Consider the following 23,257-nt stretch of genomic DNA (forward strand, 5'->3'; position numbering starts at 1 on the left):
CAGAGACATGATAAAATTGAGGTTTATTTTATTTATTTTTTTAATATATTTTTTAATTAAAATATCTAGGAGTATCTTGTCAAGTCTCATGGAGTGTATACATGTACTCAGTAACACTGTATATTTACAATATCATCATTTAAAAAAATAAAAAATAAAAACATTTCCAACATGTGCAAAGAATAGTTTGCTCTTGTTGTTATAGTTGTTTTTTCTCACTGTTCGTAAAGTTGCCATTCAGATCAATGCTTTGTATTGACCCTGTGAATCAACGCAAAAGTTCACTCTCACAAAAAGAAAAGAGAAATGTAGGATAGATGTTAAAAAATAAAATTAGTTCTCCATAGTTGAAACAGGTTGCTGGGGACTGCAATAGACACTGTGTGGAGCAAGCAATGGGTGCAATGTATGTTTCTTTTTCCATCAGTACATAAAGAGAATCAGATCAGGAGATGTTCAAAGTCCCTTTTGTTCAATTGAGAACCTTATACTTTTCAAGGAATCCAATTGGACAGTCACACACACACACAAGAAAAGCTAGCAGTCTTCCAACTGTGTGACCAAAGAAATGACCCTCAGACACTCATCAACTGAGACCTTAAACAACGGGGGAAGCTACCGAGGTAAAACCACTTATGCAACTGAACTGATTTCCAGCAGACCTCCCGATGTGTCATTGTGCTTCATTGGGAGCCCGTTTTTGTGCTTTTTCTGGCACCTGCAAACACAACCAACCGCCGATGCAAGCCACAACACAAATATAGGTTAGCTAGCACTGGGCAAGTGAACTCGTCTTCGGACGGTGTCCAACGCCTAAACTTCACACCACGCCAGAAATCTGAAGCCCTTCGGTTTTTCCGAGAGCGTCCCCGGGCTGCGTGGGGGGGGACCGAGGTTAGGAGCGAGGCGTGCCAGAGGAGCAGGAGCAGGGAAGTTCTCATGGATTTTATTATGCTTGGCGCCCATCTGCTGGAAGCATCAGTGTCCCTGACCTTTCCTCCACACTGAGCAGACAATAGCAGTTAGCACACCAGCGACAATAGAGCACTTCAGAAATGGAGAGCTGCCAGACAAGACCACAGAGGAACAGAATAAGACCCCCAAAAAGTTGACGTTTTTTTATTTTATGTTGTCCAGCTTAGAATAGTTTTTTGTGTGTTACGTTTCTGTTTGGGAATGGGTGCAAAACTGTGTATTAGACGAGTCGAGGGAGATGAAACGCAGGGAGTGGCAATGGAGAAATGACACAAGATTTCACAGATCAGGAGCAAACGCGTTGCTTAGGCTGACATGACAGTAAACGTAAAGAGCATGGAAAGCCGAGTGCGATTCTTTCATTTATTTAATTTTTGTCCCCAGAAAAGACCCCCCACACCCTACAGCCTCACTACACCAACACTTCACTGCACAACAGGAAACCTCCCTGTGCTTTCACTGACCATGCTTGTGCAGCTAAAGTTTTAGAAAAGGAAATCTGTTTTAAGACGTTCATTTGTACTGTTACTACACAAGACACAAACATGAGGTTCGCCGTTGTTTGAAATACTGATCTACAAGGCAGAGATGCACTCTTCCTACAAGAAGTAGAGGAAGCAATGAAGACGGCACCGAAACCACATGCCCCGACTCCACTCAAGAGGGGACGGAGGTGATGCTCAGTGTATAAACAGAGACCAGCAATACGGGACACTGGGGATTCCCAGGATTGTAGGGCGGCTGTTCATCAAAAAGGCTTTGGGAGGGATGGCCAACAGGTATTTCACCTGACCGCTCTTCGATCTGGCTACAGAGCAGTCTGACGGTCAATCTAGTCTCCTGTTAAGTCTTGGGGTTCCCAGGGGAATGGGAGGAGAAATCAGCTTCGTCGGTTTCCTATCGCCATATCACATCCACCCCTGGGCCAATAAGATAGCTTGCACATACTCCTTTCCCTGTGTACTTGCGCGTACATGCTTTAATTACGGTTAATAATAATAATAATAATAATAATAATAATAATAATAATAATAATAATAATAATACATAAAACTATGTATGAGCATCCATACTCAAATGGTTTCAAGAGGTTGTGCAACTCCAACCAGATAACGAGGGGGTTTGGGAGGTTCTCACTATAACTCCGGAAGAAACCTTGCAGGTACAGGACAACGTCTGTGAGTAAGCGCTGGGGTCAAAGGAAGGGTCACGATAACCATACAATGCAAACAATAGGAAAAACAAGGCTAGACACTTCAGCAACTGAAATCATGATAAGGCAGGTCTGGAATAATGCGATTCCATTCTGGCCTGCATTCTGGCTAAAGCTTGTACAACTGGTGGGCATTAAAGTGTATTTTTGGGTGCAGTACAAACGATTCATACCTTTTCAGCAACACAGGTTTGAGAGCATCACTGTACACTATGAGTACAATATCAAGTCCAATGGCCAAATCTTTTCACCTCAGCCTGCTTATATATATATATATATATATATATACACATACATACATACATACAGTATATCAACCAAAACCACATGGATAAAAGTAAGAAACTGTACATTTATTTTTAAATGTTGTTGAAACGTGAAAGTTGTGCGTGTGTGAGCTCCCTCCCTCCCATTACACACACACTTAACTACCACGGTTTGTTTCTCTACTGTTGTTCATTCGGTTCTCACTGGTCTCAGCTCAGTTTCAGGAAGGACTTGGAGAGGTAGACAGCAGGTAAAGGTTATCAGTTAAAAGCCGGACGTGAGTCGACCACAGTCGCACACAAAGGCTCAGAGAGAATACAAATGCTAACTGTAATAAAGCAAAATGTTAAAGTCGGAGCGCGCACCTGGAGAACACCTGAAGGAACAGCTGCTTCCTTTTCTGCATATTAGAAGTGCGATTGCCCTTTAAGGCATTCACTCAGATTCACTCAAATTCACAGTGCTAGAGAAACATTCCTGCAACGAGAGCTGCAGAAAATACCATATGCAGCCCCCCAATTTGTCTTGGGTTTAATTTGTTCACGTGTGACGCCGGACAGCAACACCACAAATGAGAACAGTGGTCTGGAAACATCTGACTGTCATCTGGCTTGAGGAGTGAGGGGACAGTCTCTCGAGTGTGCAGTTTTCTTGCAACCAGCTTTTGGCAATTGGATTTGAAATGTACAGTACACACCTTGGGGGAGGCTCTGGGTTAACAGCACTGGCAGCTGGAAGACACGGGCAATGTAGACACTGCCTTGTGCGGGAATATGCACTTTGAATTAAAGAGTCTAATCGGAAAGAAGACCCCTTCTGTACATCTTGAAAGACTACGGGAGTTGAAACGACAAATCTTATTTGCGCTCCACTGTGCCGATCCTAACATGTGCTCTATCCAGTGCGACAGTGTTATCAGGAAGGTTAGGCGAGAGAAGATATTCAAAATACTGAACTAATCCGAGATTGTCCAGCGCTGAAGTCTGGTGGCGATGGCATTAGTTCACGGTAATAAGAGGCTACTATTATATTAAGAGGCTGATTGATTATGCAAAGTAGCCTAATCTTGCCTAATCTAGTTATGTATCATATTTAATCATAAAACTACTAAACTGATTGATAGCAAAATAGTTTTTCTTCTTCTTTTTGGCTTTCCTTGAGGAAATCTACCTATACAAGCTGTAAGGCTCGTACTCTGTTTGATCTTCATACGTTCAGCTTGGAGTATAAAAGAGAAAATGAAAACAAACCAACCCACCCCCCCAAAAAAATAAACCCAAACAGTATAGTAAATATCCACAAGGTAGCGCTGTTCCCTGGAGTGCATTCTTTGAACACACAATGAAAAATAAGAATCTAAAATAACAGTAAAAGTGGACACCAATTAGGTCATACACAACATTTAAATCGAAAAGAACAAGACACAAATACAATCAAACCATCAAACAAACAAGAAAATAAAAAGAAAAGGGAAAGACTTGGCTTGAAGAGCAGGGGGTTGAGTCTCAAATACCTGTAAGAACAATACAAATCTGTCTTAACTAATTAATCTTTTATCCTTTTATCAAGAGGAGAGGCTCTGTGCATCTGTTAGCACACAGGAGTGGAGAGTGGGAATGGAAAAGAAGAGTAAACCAATGACACGCTGGTGAACACGGGAGCTGAATTTCAGGGCAGCAGTGTAGTGGACAGGCGAACCAGCATGGCTCAGGCTGCTGTGGAAACAACTGGGGGGTGCCATCACTGTCAGGGACTCTCACCACACTGAGAGGCATCTCCTGGTCTTCACTGGCACACTGGGAGTGAGATGGAGTGCATCAAAGAAAATGACATGAAATAAAACAAAACAAAAACCTCCACTGGAGTAAATGAAGCCAAAGGCCGTATAAAAGAAAGTTCCAAAAAAGGAGGTCTGAAGTCTGGGGGATGAAGCCAAGTGATGAGGAGGAACGATCGGAAAATCAGAGAGAAACTAAAGGTCTACAAAAAAGCGTGGTAGTCCCGTATTTCGAACGTCAGTGTAAAAGATCAACATCTATTGCATCCACCGTGGCGTTTTCGGGGCGGAGAAAGATGCGCTACAAAAAAAATCCCCATCCGATGACATCATGGCCTTTGTCACAAGCAGGCCTTCAGGGCCGAATTGCCTAAGAACTGTGACCGTTCAGCAGAGGTCAACTGTCATGCTACCAAGGTTGTGGCCCACAGGGTGAGTTTTACAGAACCCGTGGTATTTCTAATTCACAAGATCAGGTGCGTCAACCCTGGTGTCATGGCCAAACCCTCCCCCACCCCCCAAAAAAACCCTCCCCATCCCTGACACCAGAGGTGGATGTGTTTCAGTGTACCAGTGTTGGCTCAGCTGAGGCTGTGGGCTTAAATGCTGTGACTGTGGCACAGGACGTGACATAAGAGTTGGACATTGTGAAGGCGAGATGTTCGGTGTGCAAATGGAAACTGCCAACCAGCCCTCGCATTGGGATAAGCCCCCTGCTTCTTCTGCACCATTTGTATTCCCAGGAACATCAGAGACGCGATTCTTTTCGCTTCGGCTGGGAGACCCTAATTCCCCACCTTTGTTTTCGAAGTGGGGATGGGAGTGAGTGAGACATTTCACTACACAAACAAATTAGACAAATCTCATCGTTAAGGGGAGGGCTATAAAGTTATTTAAGAGCATCGATAAAAATCTAAACCAACCCAAGAGAAGAGGCTTGGGGCTGCAGCAGCATGTCATATGATTCTGTAACGCTCCCACAGCATCATACCCTACAACCCCGCCACTGTGGACATGGAAGACGAGTCTGGTGGGTCTCAAGCTGTCGCCAGCGTCCTGTATTGTAACAGCTTGACAATCCATGGCTTTAGGTCTCTCTCTGTGTGTATATAGTATCTTTATATTTTAAATTAATACTTCTCTCTAATCTCGTGATCTGTGTTACTGTCCAGCTCTGTTCTAGTACATGTCTTTGTAGATCTCCTGCAGGAGGGGGTGTAGTGAGGTCTCGGACTCGGTCTTCTTGATCTTCTGGACGAGCTGCGCGTTCTCTGTCACCAGCTGCCGCAGGTCGGCCATCTTCTGCAGCAGCTTGGGGAAGAGGTACGGCGAGTCTGGGTGGTTCGCCTGCAGGTGCTGGTTCAGGGCCTGCAGGATGTTGTCCTGTATCTCTTCCACCTGCTTCACGTTCATCAGGCCGGGCCGATCTGCCGAGCGCACACACAGACATGCGGGCGTCAGAGGCCGCCGCCAAGAGAATACCGTCGACACACTTGGGCAGATACACACACAGCCACCGAAGCAACACCACAACCCCTCCTGACACCGGCAAAGAACCCACACCAACACACACATAAAAGAACCTCACTGTGCTTCACCCCTCCTCCACACACGCTAATGTCAGATTAAGTAACCCTCTACACACAGACAGGAACATCATAGATAGGCTTCCCACACAAACACAGAGCATCAACACTAACACACAGGCACGCGCACCAGAACACACACACAAGAACATCAGGGACTGGCCTCCCACGCAAACACAGAGCCTCAGTCATAACAACCCCCGCTCCACCACTCAACACCACAGAGCATTTGAGTTCACTGACCTCCACCACTCTCAGCTTCATCAGAGGCACTGGCGGCCTGGTCTGGCAGTCAGACACTCAGTAAGAGTGAGTACAAGGTTTCAGCCCCAGCCACCCCAGCTCACCTCCACACAGGATGATGGCGGCCACGAAGAGGGCCAGGTCACTGTCGTCCAGCTCCAGGGCATTGAACTTGACGGCAAACTCGAACTTGGGCTCCATGATCTCGTTGAAGGGACGCCGCAGGCTGCGCAGGAACTCGCGCGTCACAAAGCCCTTGCCGTTGGCCACCAGCAGCCCGTCCTTGTTCATGAGCGAGGGCAGCATGGCGAAGATGGCCTCGTGCACGCCGTACTTCAGCAGCGTCACCTGGGGGGTGACACACGGCACCACAATCAGACTTTCCCCAAGATCTCGCGCATGGCAAAACAGAATGATTCTGGCCTCCCCTCCCAAGGAAATAAAAAGAAAAACTGATAAATTAAATTAAGTTCAAACGAACTGCCGCGCCACGGCTCCGGCAGACCCGACGGCCATGCAGTCGCTCACCTGGTCGTTGAGGAAGAGCCCCACGAAGCCGGGGATGATCTTGGCAAACTCCGTCAGCTCCCGCACCGTCTCCACCGTGGTGCACTGGCAGCGGTAGAACACGTGCACCCCGATCTCCTTGTTGGGGGGCGTGCCGTGGATCAGCTGGTTCCACACCAGCCCATTCTCCGCCTGCCACAGTGTGTCCATGTCGTGGATGACGAAGGGCTGTGGGGACACAACAGGGGTGGGTGTTAAGAATCACTGGCGCCCAACACACAACGACCACTTGCATTGCTTGACAGACATGGTCATGAAATACCGGAGAATGCACTAGCATATACACAAATATTTTCACAGGGAAGAATCACTGTGAAAAATCGCCAAATGACTACAGTCCTCGCAAAAATAAATACTCACATAGTTTACAGTACAATATCACTGATTCAGATGGTTAATATAAACACTACAAGTACCTGATACAAATGTCTGAAGCAACTGTGGCAGCGGTTATAAACAGTTAATTCAATAATTGTTAATTCAATGCTCGTCAAACATTTTGGAACGCTTTTATAACAGAGGTCCTATTTAAAATGGATCTGAAATGACACTGACATATCCGTGGCTCCGTACCGGGCTGGTGGCGTTCTTGCCCGTCAGGATGCTGCGCGCCTTCTTCTTGGTCATGTTGAGGTTCTTCAGGTAGGCGTTGTTGACATGCTTGGCCAGCGACTTGAGGTCCGAGCCGCCCGGACTCTGGATGCTTGTCTCCCCCGCCAGCAGCCCCGCCACCAGCTTCCTCTTCTCCGCTTCCGGCATCCGGCCATACCGGATCGCTGCGGTCACAAGGTACACTGAATTATCATAACTGTTGTCATTGTTTGTCAAACCAACTTCCATGATATTCTGGGCTGTACAATGCAGGACTGAACTCTTATTCACAAAACCATGGATATTTTCACAGCACAATCTAGAAGGTTAGCTTAACGTCTGTAAAGCCTTATTTATTTGTCTCTCACTTATTTTAGGTCTTATTTTCTGTGAAGCCAGTCTCTGCACCGCATAATGATGACTACAGCCATGCCGCACGATGGCGTCGGACACACAGATCAACAAACGGCGCAATAAAAATGGGCAGCTGACCGTCGTGGGACATGCCCAGCGCCAGGCACTTCTGGAAGCGGCAGTACTGGCACTTGTTGCGGCTCTTCTTCTGGATCTTGCAGCTCCGCTCGCAGCGCTCATACTCCAGCTTCATCCGGATGGTCCGCCGGAAGAAGCCCTGGGAAGTGGGGAGGAAAAAACAGGCTGAAACTGCGCAGCGCTCTGGGGTGGTTTCCCATGGCGTTTCCCCAAGGATGGAAAGAGCCCAGTATCCACACCCCTTACAATGACCTGCTCACTGTAGTGAAATGAAAACCACACTATATTTAAAACAGGCGGTTATTTGATGTATGTATCAATGGCTTTTGATAGCACTCCTAAAACAAAGCAATCTACTCTGCTGCAGAACAGGGGAGGGACTACTGGAGAAGCTGTGCGGTCGTCATTCTCAGCTGTGGAGACTAGACCAACTTCAATTGTGTCGCTCGGCCTCTCCTCCCTGACTATCTAAGGTTATCTATAAAACCTGCACTACTGCAGCTCTCCTGGACCAGAGCTGTTGCAGATCCCTGGATTAGTACACCACAGCTTCTCCATATATACAAATTTCCATACCAAATTCATCGCCTTTCCCAGGACACTTAATGGATCATTTGCGATGATTTAACCCTGTGGTCGGGAGGTACCTTGCAGCCCTCGCAGGCGTGGACACCGTAATGGAAGCCGGACGCCTTATCCCCACAGATGCGACACTCCACGTTGATGCCGGCGCCGGGGGGCTCCTCACGGCCCAGCCGCAGCTGGTCAGACAGGGAGGGGGAGGATGTCTGGGACAAGTCTGAGAGGGAGAGGGAGAGAAATGCTCTACTATCACACTGCCGTTTATAATCCTGTTCTCTGTTAATCCTTCTAGTTCATCGTAGGGCTGGGTGATATGGACAAAATATCGTATAAAATAATAGGACACAACTAACGTTGAATTACATTTCGCTGTTCTGTGTCAGTTGTCACATTGGGGGAGCCACGCAGATCTGCGCTACACGAATGCGACAACAGTTCTTTGATCACATGCGTGTGGTGTCAGACAGAGCACACCCACAAGCAGTCGGTGCAGCAAGTTGTGGGATACAGGAACTTGACCAAGTTTATTGGTAGCTGAATTACACATTAATTAGCAAATTATTAAATATAGCAATGAAAACGTTCTAGGTATAGTAAAAGTCCAAACCGATTGGTATATAGTTTTTTATGGTATGCCGCCCAGCCCTAGTTCATCGAACCCTTTCCTGTACGTTACCCGTGTAGCTGCTAGATGCGGCCGGGCTGTCTGGCCCTGCTGGTCCGTAGTTATTGGTGCCGGACTCCAGTCTGTCTCCCTCCAGGGGTGGGCTGTCCCTCTGGGCCCCATCCTGAGAGTGACCCTCCCACGCCAGCCCATTGCAGGGGGGTGCCTCCAGTTCCGTGCCATCCGCTGCTCCCCCACCTGGCCCCTTGGAACCCAGCTCGGTCGGGTTGCTCAGGACGGTCAGGACGGTCAGTCCGGCCACCCGCAGGGGTACCATGTCCAGCTCTGTCGGCCGCGGGAGGCTGTCGCTGCTGTCCTCCTGGGCAAGCATCTCCTGCGCCTCTCCCTCCCCTTCCCCCTCCCCGTCCCGCCCAGCTGCTGTCCTGAGCGGGACTCTCTTGGGGCTGAGGCCCGGCGAGGAGAGCCCATCCTGAGAGGTGTCCCCATTGTTGAGGTCGATCCCCTGCACCTCGCGAACCATCCCCGCTGCCAGCACGCCCTCCTCCCCAGCACTCTGGACCGCGAACCCCAGCCGCCGGTCCCCCGTGCCGATTCTCAGAACTCCGGGCTGAAGCTCCTCCATGGCGCCACGTCCTGCCGCTATCGCTCGCCGCCCTCCGTCATGGCGTTGGCATCACCGCCCTGCTGGACAGGAAGAGAGCGGTCAGGCAAGTTGTTCCAGTGTGTGTAATCCTAAATTACATCTATATCTTTATTGTGATACTTATGTTCACTGACTTATACATCTCATCCCCTTTATACAACAGGCTAAGAATGGTAATATTATTCATAATGAAGAAAACAAATTAGCGTTTCATGCTAATTTCTGAAGTAAGAGTTTATTAAGCCAGTTTATTAAGGTCAGTTCCCGAAGTATGCAGCCTGGATCTATTTTGAGCCACACGCTGGTGAGCAGTGTTAGTTTATATCATGCGAATGCCAGCATAGACAGATTTTGTTGTGTGTGGTTTTAAGACTGATGCACACAAGTGTCACAACCGGTTGGCTCTGGTTCAAAATTTTCTCTCTCGTCATAAACACATTCAGTTAAAAACAAATGTGTTAAGGTTAAAATAAACCAATATTAACACTACTTCTCTCACTATGATCCCCGACAGTCACCACTCTTGGCACGTCCGTACAGCATAAGTTTGTGTATCAAAATGGAAGGAATTGGGTTTTTTAACACTCGAACACAAGAATATAAGAACATAAGAAAGTTTACAAACGAGAGGAGGCCATTCGACCCATCATGCTCATTTGGTGTCCATTAATAACTAAGTGATCCAAGGATCCTATCCAGTCTGATTTTGAATGTTCCCAAGTTTTCAGCTTCAACCACATCGCTGGGGAGTTTGTTCAGATTGTGATGCCTCTCTGTGTGAATAAGTGTCTCCTGTTTTCTGTCTTGAATGCCTAGAAGCCCAATTTCCATGTGTGTCCCCGGGTCTGTGTGTCCCTGCAGATCTGGAAAAGCTCCTCTGGTTTGATGTGGTCGATGCCTTTCATGATTTTGAAGACTTGTATCAAGTCCAAATGTAGTCTCCTCTGTTCCAGGGTGAAAAGGTTCAGGTCCTCAGTCTCTCAGTAGGACATTCCCTTCAGACCTGGAATAAGTCTGGTTGCTCTCCTCTGAACTGCCTCTAGAGCAGCGATATCTTTCTTGAAGTGTGGAGCCCAGAACTGTCCACAGTATCCAGATGAGCTCTAACTAGTGCATTGTACAGTCTGAACATCACTGCCCTTGTTCTCAATTCTACACTTTTGACAATACACCCTGGCATTGTTGGCCTTTTATATTGCTTCCCCACATTGTTTGGATGGAGAATGTGAGGAGTCCACATAGACTCCTAGGTCTCTCATGCGTTACTTCATCTAGTTCTATTCCTCCCATAGTATAATTATAGTGGACATTTTTGTTACCCGCATGTAATACCTTGCACTTGTCCACATTGAATTTCATCTGACAGGTGTCGGCCCACAACTGAATATTATCTAAGTCCCTTTGAATAGCCTGTGCTGCCGAGATTGTATCTGCTGAGCCATCTATTTTTGTATCATCTGCAAATTTGACAAGTTTGCTAACTATCCCAGAGTCCAGATCATTAATATAGATTAGAAACAGCAAAGGCCCTAGTACTGATCCCTGTGGAACTCCACTAACAACCTCACTCCAGTTAGAAGCGACTCCTGTAATCGACACCCTCTGTTTCCTATACATCAACCAGTTCATAATCCATCTACTTACATTACCCTGAATGCCTACAGCTTCCAATCTGAGGATCAGTCTTTGGTGTGGAACCTTATCAAAAGCTTTTTGGAAATCTAAGTATATCATATCATATGCTTTCACTTGATCTACAGCTGCAGTTGCATGTTCAAAAAACGAATAGATTAGTAAGACACGATCTGCCTCGTCTAAACCCATGTTGACGATCTCCAAGAATATGGTTTTCATTAAGATGCTCCTCTATTTTCTGTCTAATCTTTTTTTCCAAAATTTTACAGGTAATCCAGGTGAGACTGATTGGTCTGTAATTTCCTGGCTCAGTTTTGTCCCCTTTCTTGTGGATTGGTATGACATTTGCAGTTTCAGAAAGAGCTGTGCCATATGGAGCCCAGATCATGTCAGGTTGTACAGTCAATACATCCTTTAACGACCGTGACTCAGACATGTCAAAGTTTTCAGACGGTAAAAAGTTGGCACCTTGATCTCGGTCCGCTGCTATTTCAAGCCTGTATGCTCAGCTATCAATGACTATCATGTGAAAAATGTTCCCACTGAAAAGTCTGGTGTCGGCGAGTGTGTATTGATCTGCTTTTGCGTGGATTATGTGAAAGGTTCTGCGCAGTCTTTGAGAGCGTGCCCAAGACGTACACTGACAGTCTAAAAGAGTCTTTGTCCGTTTATTCATGTCTGCGTCTACTGACGAACATTTCTGCCAGCGCATCGGGTTGCACATATCAGTGTCTATGAATCCGTTTACAGCGTGTCAATCTGCGCGTCAATGCATTAGTTCCCCTATGTGCGCTATGTGTGTGTGAGAGTCAGCCGTCATGTGATAAACGGTAAAAAGCAGCGATTCTGATAAGTCACAGCATTAAATGCCACCATGTGCTGTTCAACAGTTTATGTAATGGTTGCATTATATTTCTTTTCATTACTCACATCATGATTAATTAAAAAAAAACAACAACAACAAAAAAAAAAAACTTAGAACTATATCACCATAGTGATGTATAATACATTTTTGTGTTATTAATAGTTGTAGTAGTAGTAGTAGTAGTTAGTATTGATTTATTGAAGACATACCACTGTTTATATAATGCATAACTTATACACCGATCAGCCATAACATTATGACCACCTGCCTAATATTGTGTAGGTCCCCCTTTTGCCACCAAAACAGCCCTGACCCGTCGAGGCATGGACTCCACTAGACCTCTGAAGGTGTGCTGTGGTATCTGGCACCAAGACGTTGGCAGCAGATCCTTTATGTCCTGTAAGTTGCGAGGTGGGGCCTCCATGGATCGGACTTGTTTGGCCAGCACATCCCACAGATGCTCGATTGGATTGAGATCTGGGGAATTTGGAGGCCAAGTCAACACCTTGAACTCGTGATTCATCAGACCAGGCCACCTTCTTCCATTGCTCTGTGGTCCAGTTCTGATGCTCACGTGCCCATTGTAGGCACTTTCAGCAGTGGACAGGGGTCAGCATGGGCACCCTGACTGGTCTGTGGCTACGCAGCCCCATACGCAACAAACTGCGATGCACTGTGTGTTCTAACACCTTTCTATCAGAACCAGCATTCACTTTTTCAGCAATTTGAGCTACAATAGCTCATCTGTTGGATCAGACCACACCGCCTAGCGTGTATCAGTGAGCCTTGGCCGCCCATGACCCTGTCGCCGGTTCACCGCTTCTCCTTCCTTGGACCACTTTTGATAGGTACTGACCACTGCAGACCGGGAACACCCCACAAGAGCTGCAGCTTTGGAGATGCTCTGACCCAGTCGTCTAGCCATCACAATTTGGCCCTTGTGAAAGTCGCTCAGATCCTTACGCTTGCCAATTTGTCCTGCTTCTAACACATCAACTTTGAGAACAAAATGTTCACTTGCTGTCTAATATATCCCACCCACTGACAGGTGCCATGATAACGAGATTATCAGTGTTATTCACTTCACCTGTCAGTGGTCATGATGTTACGGCTGATCGGTGTATATTAGGACTATGAATAATGTGTGTGTCGGTGTCTGTGTTGCACACCCATTTCTACATACTTGTATCTAACTGTGGTGGTATACATATGCGTGTGCAAATAGATAGCAGGTTACAGTATGTTTGGGTGGCATGTGAATACGTCGGTTGACATTTTATGCGAGGTTTGCATGTGCTGCAGTAGGAGTCTACTGCTTCCATGTGCTTTTCCATTTGTGTGCACGTCTGCGCATGCTTGCATTTCTGTTGGGAAGCAGTAGCACCTGTCAGCAGCACCCAAGGTCTGCCCGTCTGTCTGGTTTTGTCTGCAGACACACAGTATCAGCTATCAGACTCGACCTTTCACCACATTCCTGGCTCGTGCTGAGTGCTGCTCCTTGCACAGCTGGCACGGCACCATCCTTAGTGGGGGACACCCTGTCCACCACTACAGCATCCCCTACAACTTTACTTTGATCGTCCAGTACCTAACAAGAGGCAGGAATTCATTAAAATGAAGACAACTGGGGTGTGTCTCATATGGGACAACAAGGTTATACAAGTCACAGAAAGGTTAACTTCTAGAGCTAAATTACAGGATTGCCTAAGTGGTAACCACATTTAAGGGACAGCGAGGGGATCTCGTTTGATTAACTGGTTATATTGCTTCCAAGAAGGGATGGTGGCAAAGGATAGCAACAAAGCATTATGTTAACAATGCTTATGCAAACAAGGATTTTGGCGCGCAGCCGTCGGAAAAGCAACAGGGCAAGTCAAGGACGTGGGTGGTGATTTAGGAAAACAACATACACAAGAAACCTAATTACTTATGTGCATTGCAAGCCTGTAGCAGGGAATCTTCACTAGGTGACTAAATACAAGGTTACAAGACCGCAGCCAAGAGAGAGAGATGGATTCCGCAGCAGCATACAGAGGGATGACACAAGCAAACCAACACACCAAACAAAACCAAAAAAACAGCTGATCTCCATTTAGCACTGAACTGTTACATTAATCAGGGAGACTGCAAAACAGCTGTACTAATAAAGAAAGGAATTTCTGTTGTGAAACTGCTTTGCTCAATAAATGAACTCCAATGGTATTCTGATGCAGAATGCCGGCCATAAACCTGACCTTGTCCCACCCCCCACTGTGTTTCAAGGCTGATAAAAACCAGTCTGCAGACTTGGGGAGAAATTCTGCTAAAGGAGGTATGTTAATACAGTTAAACCAATTGTCGTGGGCCTGAAAACGAATGAAAGAATAGATCGTGCATCCCTGCGTGATTCTTTGAAGGAGGAGGGTGGCACTCACCGCACAGCGCAGAACTTTTAAATCTTTGGAAAGCTCCGGCTTTGTGGAGATTAGGAAGAACCAAAGAGTTTATTCATTTCGGCCACTCTGCGAATAAGAGCAGATTAGCCTGAAATTAAAGTAGTCGCCCGACCATTCTTAATCTGCAAGATGAACCCGGGGACCTGTTTCGTAAGAAAGAGAAAGAGAGAGGGGGGGTGGGAGAGAGAGAGAGAAAGAAAGAGAGAGAACGCAATCTGGCAGGAGAAGGCCGGAGAAGTGAAACAGGGTCAGCGACTGCACACAGAGGGGGTGGGAGGGAGAGGAGAAATGCGAACTCGAAAGGAATAAGATAATACGAGGGGGGAGCTTTCAACATCAAGAATGTTTGGGAACAATCCACCCACTCAGCTACCATAAGCCTGCAGTCGACTGATCCCAGACTGCACACTAGGCAGGCGCAGGGTGTGGCAGTGAAAAGGTATATAAAGGCAATAGGCGGCCAGTCGCAACTAGTTCCCTTCAGTTCCAATGCAGACAGCATTCCAACACAAGGACGGACACCGCTGCAAACATTTGGATGACCAATATCCCCTGCATGGTCCGCTTTATATCGAACGCAAGCGGACGCCCCAGGAAGATGCTGGAGCAGAACCCAGACCACGCAGAACCAACTCATTAGAAAGCCAATGCATCAAGCAGTGACCAAGCTCAGGAGGAGAATGACCAGGCCGGGGGGGCCTTCATTGCAAAGGCATCGCCCATGCCAATCCCACAGAACCAGAGCACCTTGGAGATATTAGTGGAACAGCAGACCAGGCTGCAGTGGGATAAATGATGCCCATTTCCTAAAGCCACCAACAAGCCAATGTGTGGGAAGAATTCTGCGATGGCAACAGGCATGGGCAGGCCTACAGCAGCACCTTAAATAAACTGAACAGCTGCATTTGACTAACATGGTGTACGTCATCTCCTTTTGCCCTTTACTTAATTTCCCATATTTTTCATACACCACTGCGTGCTCTAATGGTTGCATTTAAACCCTAATTAGTCCTTCCAGTTGGTTTTCTAACGCACTTCATTTCCACACCAAGAGCCTTTTGGATGAGTTTTCTGCATTGCAGTTATCAGTGGTAGTTCAGAGATAATTACATGGGGGGGTGGCGGGAAGCACTGAGGTGACACATAGTATTTAACCAGGTACCAGATAAAATTAGTGGAAACGTAAATGGATAAAGTTGGATTACACCCGAATAATTTAATTGACTTTCTGACCGCTCAGCTAACGAGTGAGCCCACCACTCTGTCTTAACTATTCCTGGAGTGTAATAAGTAAACTAAACATCGCTAATGAGATGGGATCACAATCGTAAACTAATCACCACACACAGACACATGACGACAGTGCACTGACCCCTCACTCTCTTATATGCTTCCTCCGCAGAGCCGAGTTTCGCAAGCAGAGCCCAAGTGTTGCCAGCGGCTGGGCCCCGGAGCACACTAAACAGAGCTCCATGTCACACAATTGGCCGGCCACACCGCCCCGTCAGCCAATGTGCAAACGCCAGCGATGGCAATTAATGTCAAGGTGCACTGGTGGGGGTTAAGCACTACATGAAGGAAGGGAGTGGGAGAGATGGAAGAACAGCCCCTCTAGGTTGAGAAACAGAGATGACAGGAGGACTGAAGTGTGGCAATGGTTCTCCAGGGTGGGACTTCTCTGTTATGAAGAACTAACCGTCAACACAACGAAGGTCTCAAAGAGATGAGGCTGGACACGGGCGGAGGGCACAGTACAGTGTGACGCTTGAAAGGTGCATGATGAAATCCATGGTAATCTCTAGGTTTAGTCCCCACCGGCCTGTCAGAGGGGATTACGCAGGCGGGGATGTATGGGGCAATTCCCATGGTAACCAAGGACACGTCCTTGACCGCACTTCGGAGAGAGGAATCTTGGATAGGCAGAAAGCGATGGAGTAGGATGGGCGAGGTTGGCATCTGGCGAAAACCCTGAGCCATCCCAACATTAAGACTCTTCTCCCCTCCCACTGCCACTCACCGAAAACACACACCACACTGGGCTCCAATAAGCGCAATTACCTGCAGTGAAACAAATGGTACAAAGTGCACAACCCCCTATTGTACTCTGGTCCCTTGACAATTTTCCTGATAATGTCTTAATGTGCCAGCAGGTCTGTACTATACTATAACACAAATGCAACTTTTTAAGTGCAAAACTGTGAATATAAGACCAGTGTCAGAGGGTTATTATAGTGATATTACACATGTTCCACAATTCTTTGAGGAAACCATCTATACACAGTGGGGGAAGGGGTCATGGCACCAGTGGGTCACGAATGCAGATAAATACACATTTTAAAACCAGGAAACAGGGCTCTCACATCCAGGCCCAGCCATGCTTGGGAAGGAGAGTGTAATGTCAACAACCAGGAGTTGGAGACGACAGAGTGGATGCAGCACCGTTTTGTTTTCCATATTGATTTCCCCAGGGTTCCCAAACAACATGTGGAGACCCTGTGGCAGTCTGTCCAAGGCAGCGAAGTCATACGTTCCCACACATACACACACAAAACACACACACACAGTAGCCGGCTAAGAGCTCAGGCCATGCCATTGTCGACTAGCTCCAGTGGAGCTGCAATAGATGCGCTGGGGGGGAAGAGTTGAGAGAGGAGCAGAGCCCTCTGTTCTTAAAATAAGACGGCCACGGACAGACATCCTAACTGGGAGAGCATTTCTCTGCTCAGTTGAGCCCCCCGTGGGGTCAGAGGCAGCGGATGGCAGAGCCCATTGGGGGGGAGGAAATGTAAAAAGAAGATTGGAGTTGAAACGTTTAAGGGGTTTGTGATCTTGTCTCCTGCAGTGGGCAGTGGGAAGTAGTGCAGCACAGGAGATTACAGTTAGGTTTAAGTGATCTTGAGGACTAGGGTCAATTAAGTTCATAATAGGCTCAAAATCCTAATGATACAGAATGGATGTACGAAGGCTGCGTAGCTCTCTTCTCGGAGAGCCCAGAATCCTCTCTGTTCTTAGAGGCTTCAAAACTGATTTTTGACCCATGCTTTAAAAATGTATAAAAGAAAAAGGAGGGAAAAAAAACATAATATATGTAGATTTCAGCAGCATGTTTGCACTTGCCCTAATGCATCAGGGAAACAGAGAACGAACGGTTAACCCTTGACAGCGAGAGAACGAACCCGGGAGAATTTGAAGAAAAGCCAACAATAAAAAAGGTGATTAACTTTTGCTAGATATGTCATCGCGTCACTGAAATCTTCATGTTGTTCTTTTTACAAACTGCCCCAGACACACTTCTGTTTAAAGGTTCGCAGGCTGCACTCAAATGTCAGAAGACAGAAGGGAAAAAAAAAAAAAAAAAGCAGGCACCTATTAGTAACTGAAACCGAAAGACAAAAGTTGATTTTACATTTTCCATGACAAAAAGGGGTATTTAATGCAAAACAGAAAGAAAATACGGGCCAATGGCCTTTTGCATAATTTCTTTAACAGTGGCACGGATCTTTCTAAGCTCTGGGATCCTGATCTGCCCGGCGCTGCTAAACTATGCTCTTGTTTTTATTTTTGGTCCCTCCGCTGCGCTCGAAACGTGACCAAGACACACAGGCACCCAGCGGGTGAAGATCACGCTGCTGACAGACACGGAGAAACAGTCTGTGGTGATCTGAACTCTGCAGCTCACAGCAACCTGAAAAGCCAAAGGTGAAAGAGGGAGAGAGAGAAATAAAAGCATGGGAGTGGCGATATACAGGAGTCAGCACTTCCAGGAGGCCAATTACAGGATCATTAAAATAACGCAGCTCCACGGCGCTGGTTGCTCAACCACTCACCCATGCCCACGCACCCACCCCTCCCCCCGGGGATGATTTGCTCTCTGGTAGACAGGTACTGTCGCGTACATGCTAATCACAATAAAGACTCCTGGAACAAGCATGACAGGTTCCCGAGAAACAAGTCTGAACCACCACCATCAGGGCTTCAAGGGCAGGGACACAGGAGCCAACAACATGCCTGCCTTACTTTCGGTTTACGGCGGAGGAATCGCATCCTGTAGTGTAGTGTGTGACCGTCTCTGGGTCTTGCTCGCTTCCCAGCCCTTAAGGGAGCAATTTGTTTAGTCTTAGTTGGCCGTGCCAATCGACATTTCCACACCTGGCACTAAAAGCACTCCGGAGTTCCGTCTAAACCAGGCATTAGAAAGCATGCAGGTCCTAAAAGGCACAAAATCGTGGACTGAAAATAGGTGTAGAGGATTAGAAAAAGCTGGGAAATGCCATCACAATGGGCCTCTCACTTCAAAACAACAGATCAGACCTCAGTATTTACCCAATAACACCCTCCAAGGAGACATTCGAAAAAACACAAACACAGCCTCGTCACGATCAAACTCACGCCAAACCGATTCCTTAACGTGCTTCAGTAGCCATACAATTTCCCAGGGACACTTTTCTCAGCTCCACTCCTGGGGTCCTTCCTTTAGTGCAGCTCTAGTCCTTAAAACCCTTACAAGCTGTGGTTCATTTTAAAAATCAAGGCCATGCAGCAGTTTTGTGCAAAGCACAAGGCAGACTCTGACAGGACAGGCGTAACAGGTGAAATACCACAAATGAGATGACACACTATCCTTTAACATTGATTTCTGAAGACTGAGTCACCATGTGTCACCAGATTTCAAAGACTATATTTCCTGGAGACACTCGTTTAACTCAACTACTTCCCACTCTGTCTGACCACCTCCAACCCACTGAAGACACGAGATGTGGAGGCAGACTACGAAAGCTTCCCTCCTCCAGCTTCTGAGAGTCCCTGTAACTAATACGTGCTAATGAGGCCAAAGACCCAACAGTGGGGGATGAGTTAGTTGGGCTGCATTGCTTAATTTCCCACTTTTCAGCAATGCGGTGGAAACTTAGCTAGAGTTAGAGATCCTGCAGGAAATTAACTTCATGCAGGCGCCCAACTTCTGTTGGACAAGTCCTCAGGGGCTGTAAGTTTCTCCGGCTTTTCATTACACCTATGCTCTTCATTGGACAAGTGATGGAATGATTTGACTGACTGAATCAGGTCAAGGTTTTTACATTTTTATAGGTATTGAAGAACAGAAGAGGTCTGCATAACCTGCTAGACAACAGCCCTTCAAGACCACTGACCTTGATCATGAAGGTGCAAAAATGTTTCCTAACACCATTCTCAAGAGACACTGTTGGCCCCTCTCGCCTTCCACGAAAGGAAGATAACGGGAACCTGGTTTCCTGTCCGGTCTTGTACACTGAAGTAGTGTCCAATGGCAATGGATAACAACAAATAAAACACGACAACTTTGCACAGGAAAATTCAGCTGACACCATCGAGACCTCGCTGACCAATGGAATGAGTCTCGTCTTTCAAGTCCTGCCGGGAAGCAGAGGTGTTCTGCAATACTGTGAATCATCGGTATAATCGGCCCATCGTGACGCTGAATCATGTGGTCGTTGTTGCGCACCACGAAGGCTGTGTGCAACCAGCAAGTGAGACCCAGGACAAAAGAGCAAAGTCATTACTTGACAGATGACTAAAGGGCTTATTCTGTGGGAACGGACTAGATGTGGACGAGAGTCTCTCTCTCTCTCTCTGGGTCAGTTCTCACAATAAAAACCAGACACATTCAGTCAACAGTGCATTATTTTAATACATGTAGGAACACATTCCCTGACTTGCTACTCACTTTAGCTCCTTGTCCTTAGGTTGTCTCTGTATGCAAAATAATTATTACTGGTGCACCTGCTGAACACCAGATAGGGCTTTCCCAATTTGTTGCCCAGTCTCCTCTGCCCTTCCTCAACTCACAGACTGCACAGTGTAGATCTGAGCATGCACCCAGCACAGGTGAGTGTAGTCCAGAGAGTGAGTGTGTATCCTTTGGGTCTGGACAGAGCATGAGAACTGAGATGTGAGTTGGACAGAACAACAAGGGGAAGAGTGGGGCGAACTTGGCCTGGCTGCAAAGCTAATTTAAGGTATCCTGTCAGCACACGGATAGCGTGCAGCGGGGCGCACCAGGTGATGACGTCATGCGCCGGCGCCCGAGACAACGTGGTTTTGAACTGGCGACGGGAGACCCGACTTCACTCTGAAATGTGCGGTCGCTCAAGCCCACTCCGCCCTCCTAGAGACACTCTCCAGAAATGAGAGCAAACGCAGATCTTGACATCATCCGTCCCGGCACAGCAGGTTCACAACAGGCTCGGTTCAGGGGCAGCGCGGTGCCGACCCGCGGAATTAAACACGCCGACCATCACTACCACAACCATAATAAAAACTACTTACTTCACCCGCAGGTTGGCTCGTTAGCGAATCGTTTCTCCTGCTGTACTCAACAACAAGTCTTTGTCTGCTACACTGTGGGTAGTTATGTGATCAACACACACAAAGCTGGCTAAGATTGGCATTTTATTCGCACTTGCGAACCACTCTTTATGACGTCCCGGTTCTGTCGGACCCCCTGCACTGCTGCTGCGTCTGCCAACTTAACTGAATCCTTCATCGCAGTCATCTGCCTTTTAAATCGTGTTCCGATAGAAAGCTGGTTCCTTAAGAATACAAGTTTCTTATACAGCGTGAAACGTAACTTTTGAACCGCTTACGGTTTAAAATAAGGAGAAGGCTCTGATTGAGGACATTTGTTCAATTAAGGGGTTTCCAATTAAGTAATTGAGATCCCGTCAGAAACAAAACACAGCGGGGCAGAGGGTCTTCCGCGCCCAGGGTTGGGGACCACATCTCCGGTGCCTCCCCTGCCCAGGGGGTGGGTGATGTGGTAAAACAGAGTGTGTGTGTGTATGTATGTGTGTATGTATGTATGTATGTATGTATGTGTGTGTAGTTACACTAGAGTCGCCCCTACGTGTCTGCTCGCCTGTCTCTGGTGTCAGGTCGTGCGGAGGGCGCTTACCTCGTCACTCGGGTGAATACTGATCTCCCGGCGCTGCTCTCGCTGTAGCGGATCTCTTTCCTCCGGATTTAAAGACAACAGCCCTGGGTGAGATCCCGAGTCATCATCCCCATGTTTTTATAACTCCCGCAACTCTCTCTCTCCCCCTCAGTTACATCCCACGCTGCCCGTCTCTGCTGCTCCGGCACCGGTCCGGTCCAGGGCGGCCCGTATCTCCGCGGCGGGGAAACTTTCTTTCTTTCTCGCGAAGTTTTGCCGTCTGTCCCCGGTTCCCTCTCCCCCACTTTCCCAGCCAGCCTCCCTGTCAGGAATCCGCCGCGGCTGCTGTTTGTCACAGGGGCTGACGCACGGCGTGGCGTGCGTGGCGTGCGTGGCGTGCGTGGCGTGACGGGAAGACGTAGGTGTGATGGCGTGAGCTCGTTGCGTCACGTTTTTTTTCTGCTTCTTCAATGAGATGTATTGTTCACAACTTTCCCGTGTCAGAAAACATGTATTTTATAGAAAAATAATAAGTTATAAAACAAATTACGTATGTAAGGCAACGAAATTATGTTATTATTATTATTTTATTTTTATTTTGTATTATTATTAAGTAGTTATAGTAGTCTGTAATATAGGTACATCTTGACACTGAACTGAACATTCATGTTTCTTTAAAATAACATATTCTTGATAAAATAATAATAATGTATAGATTTCCAAAACATTTAATTGGTACAGTGCAGTATATCTAGTACACCTATGAGGCAAGCAGTGTAATGTCTTCTGCTGCCGGCAGATGTCTGTACTCCCCACATATTTCATCACAATTTATTTGACTGTATTTTATTTTCTTTCACCGGGGTGCATGTTAAACATACTGTCTGCTACTGATTCAATTAACCGTTTAATTGTTGATGCGTATTTATGTGAGTGTGTATTTTTGTTAATAGTGCACATGCATTTCATTTATTTCTTCTGTGTGTTATTTATTTATTGCTGTAGCACTTTGGCAAAGCTTGCTGAGTAAGACCTATATCCAGCAGGTGTCTCTGTTACATCACCCTGCGTGACAACTTTGAATTTGGGTTTGAATTCAATACATGGGCCTTCCTCATTGGTGCATTTGAAACAGGGTAAAAGGAAATTATGAGTAATTTGAATAGTTACTTAAAATCTCCCTGCCGTGTCCTCAATTGACGAGGCAGGAGCTGAAGTAGATCAGCCTACATTCCTCTCACTCCAGCTGGTCGTTTTGCTTCAATCGAACCAGCCTTTCTAGTTGAGTTGTCAACTGGTTTATTTCACTTTCACTGGGAGATTGTTCCATGAGATAGTGGTTTTTGAATGAGCTAAATTCCTCTTCAGCTGACTGGTCTCAAAGAGCTTTTGATACACAGTCCTGTAAGGCGAGGAGGAGGAGAAAGGAGAGTATTGTGGAGAGTAATTCTTATATAGTCAACAAGGTGTCACCGGGTTTCTGTAGACTGCAGCCTTGCAAAAATAAAACCCATTCGGAAAACAAAAAAGTCATTATGTTTCCAGTTTTCAAGCTACTTGAGGAATGTACATGGAAAGCCCCTCCACACACACCTCCACCCCCAGCCCACACACCTCCAGCTGCCCTCATCTCGGGGTGCAGGTTGGCGTTCCTGTGGGCACCAACACCACACTTGCTCCCACTGAGACGGGAAACAGGAAGCTGACATTGACCTCTCTGGTGACATCTGCGTTGTCTCTCCTGGCCTGGAGAGACATTATTGTTACAGGTGATTGAAAGGTGTTCACCCAGTCTTTCAGTTATATTCTCTTCCCTACAACCTATGTGAAGACTATCTAAAATTATTATTATTA

General features: G+C 46.8%; 1 protein-coding gene across 3 annotated transcripts; it reads right to left on the reverse strand.

Annotated features, from left to right (window-relative positions):
- Positions 1-6: 6 nt before the first annotated feature.
- On the reverse strand, positions 7-21,753 carry ppardb (peroxisome proliferator-activated receptor delta b). 3 transcript variants are annotated; one of them, XM_066703305.1, is made up of 8 exons: positions 21,425-21,753; positions 8,970-9,599; positions 8,359-8,510; positions 7,712-7,850; positions 7,184-7,404; positions 6,590-6,796; positions 6,166-6,409; positions 7-5,659 (listed from the first exon to the last, which is right to left on the reverse strand). In XM_066703305.1, the coding sequence occupies exons 2-8, from the start codon at positions 9,538-9,540 to the stop codon at positions 5,412-5,414; spliced, it is 1,782 nt and encodes a 593-aa protein (XP_066559402.1). In that variant the 5' UTR covers positions 9,541-9,599; positions 21,425-21,753; the 3' UTR covers positions 7-5,411. The 3 variants fall into 3 exon arrangements, with proteins under 3 accessions (XP_066559402.1, XP_066559403.1, XP_066559401.1); XM_066703306.1 differs by having other exon boundaries at positions 7,202-7,404; positions 8,970-9,602; XM_066703304.1 differs by having other exon boundaries at positions 8,970-9,602.
- Between the last annotated feature and the right edge of the window lie 1,504 nt (positions 21,754-23,257).

This window comes from Amia ocellicauda, chromosome 5, assembly GCF_036373705.1.
Source record: "Amia ocellicauda isolate fAmiCal2 chromosome 5, fAmiCal2.hap1, whole genome shotgun sequence".
Taxonomy (NCBI): Eukaryota; Metazoa; Chordata; class Actinopteri; order Amiiformes; family Amiidae; genus Amia; species Amia ocellicauda.

Bases quoted from the DNA above. Each gene is read 5' to 3' on its own strand.
- ppardb (XM_066703305.1), bottom strand. From the start codon at position 9,540: ATGGAGGAGCTTCAGCCCGGAGTTCTGAGAATCGGCACGGGGGACCGG. The intron at 8,511-8,969 runs GTAACGTACAGG...TCTCCCTCTCAG, and splicing joins CGCATCTAGCAGCTACACGG to ACTTGTCCCAGACATCCTCC. The intron at 7,405-7,711 runs GTCAGCTGCCCA...TTGTGACCGCAG, and splicing joins GCTGGGCATGTCCCACGACG to CGATCCGGTATGGCCGGATG.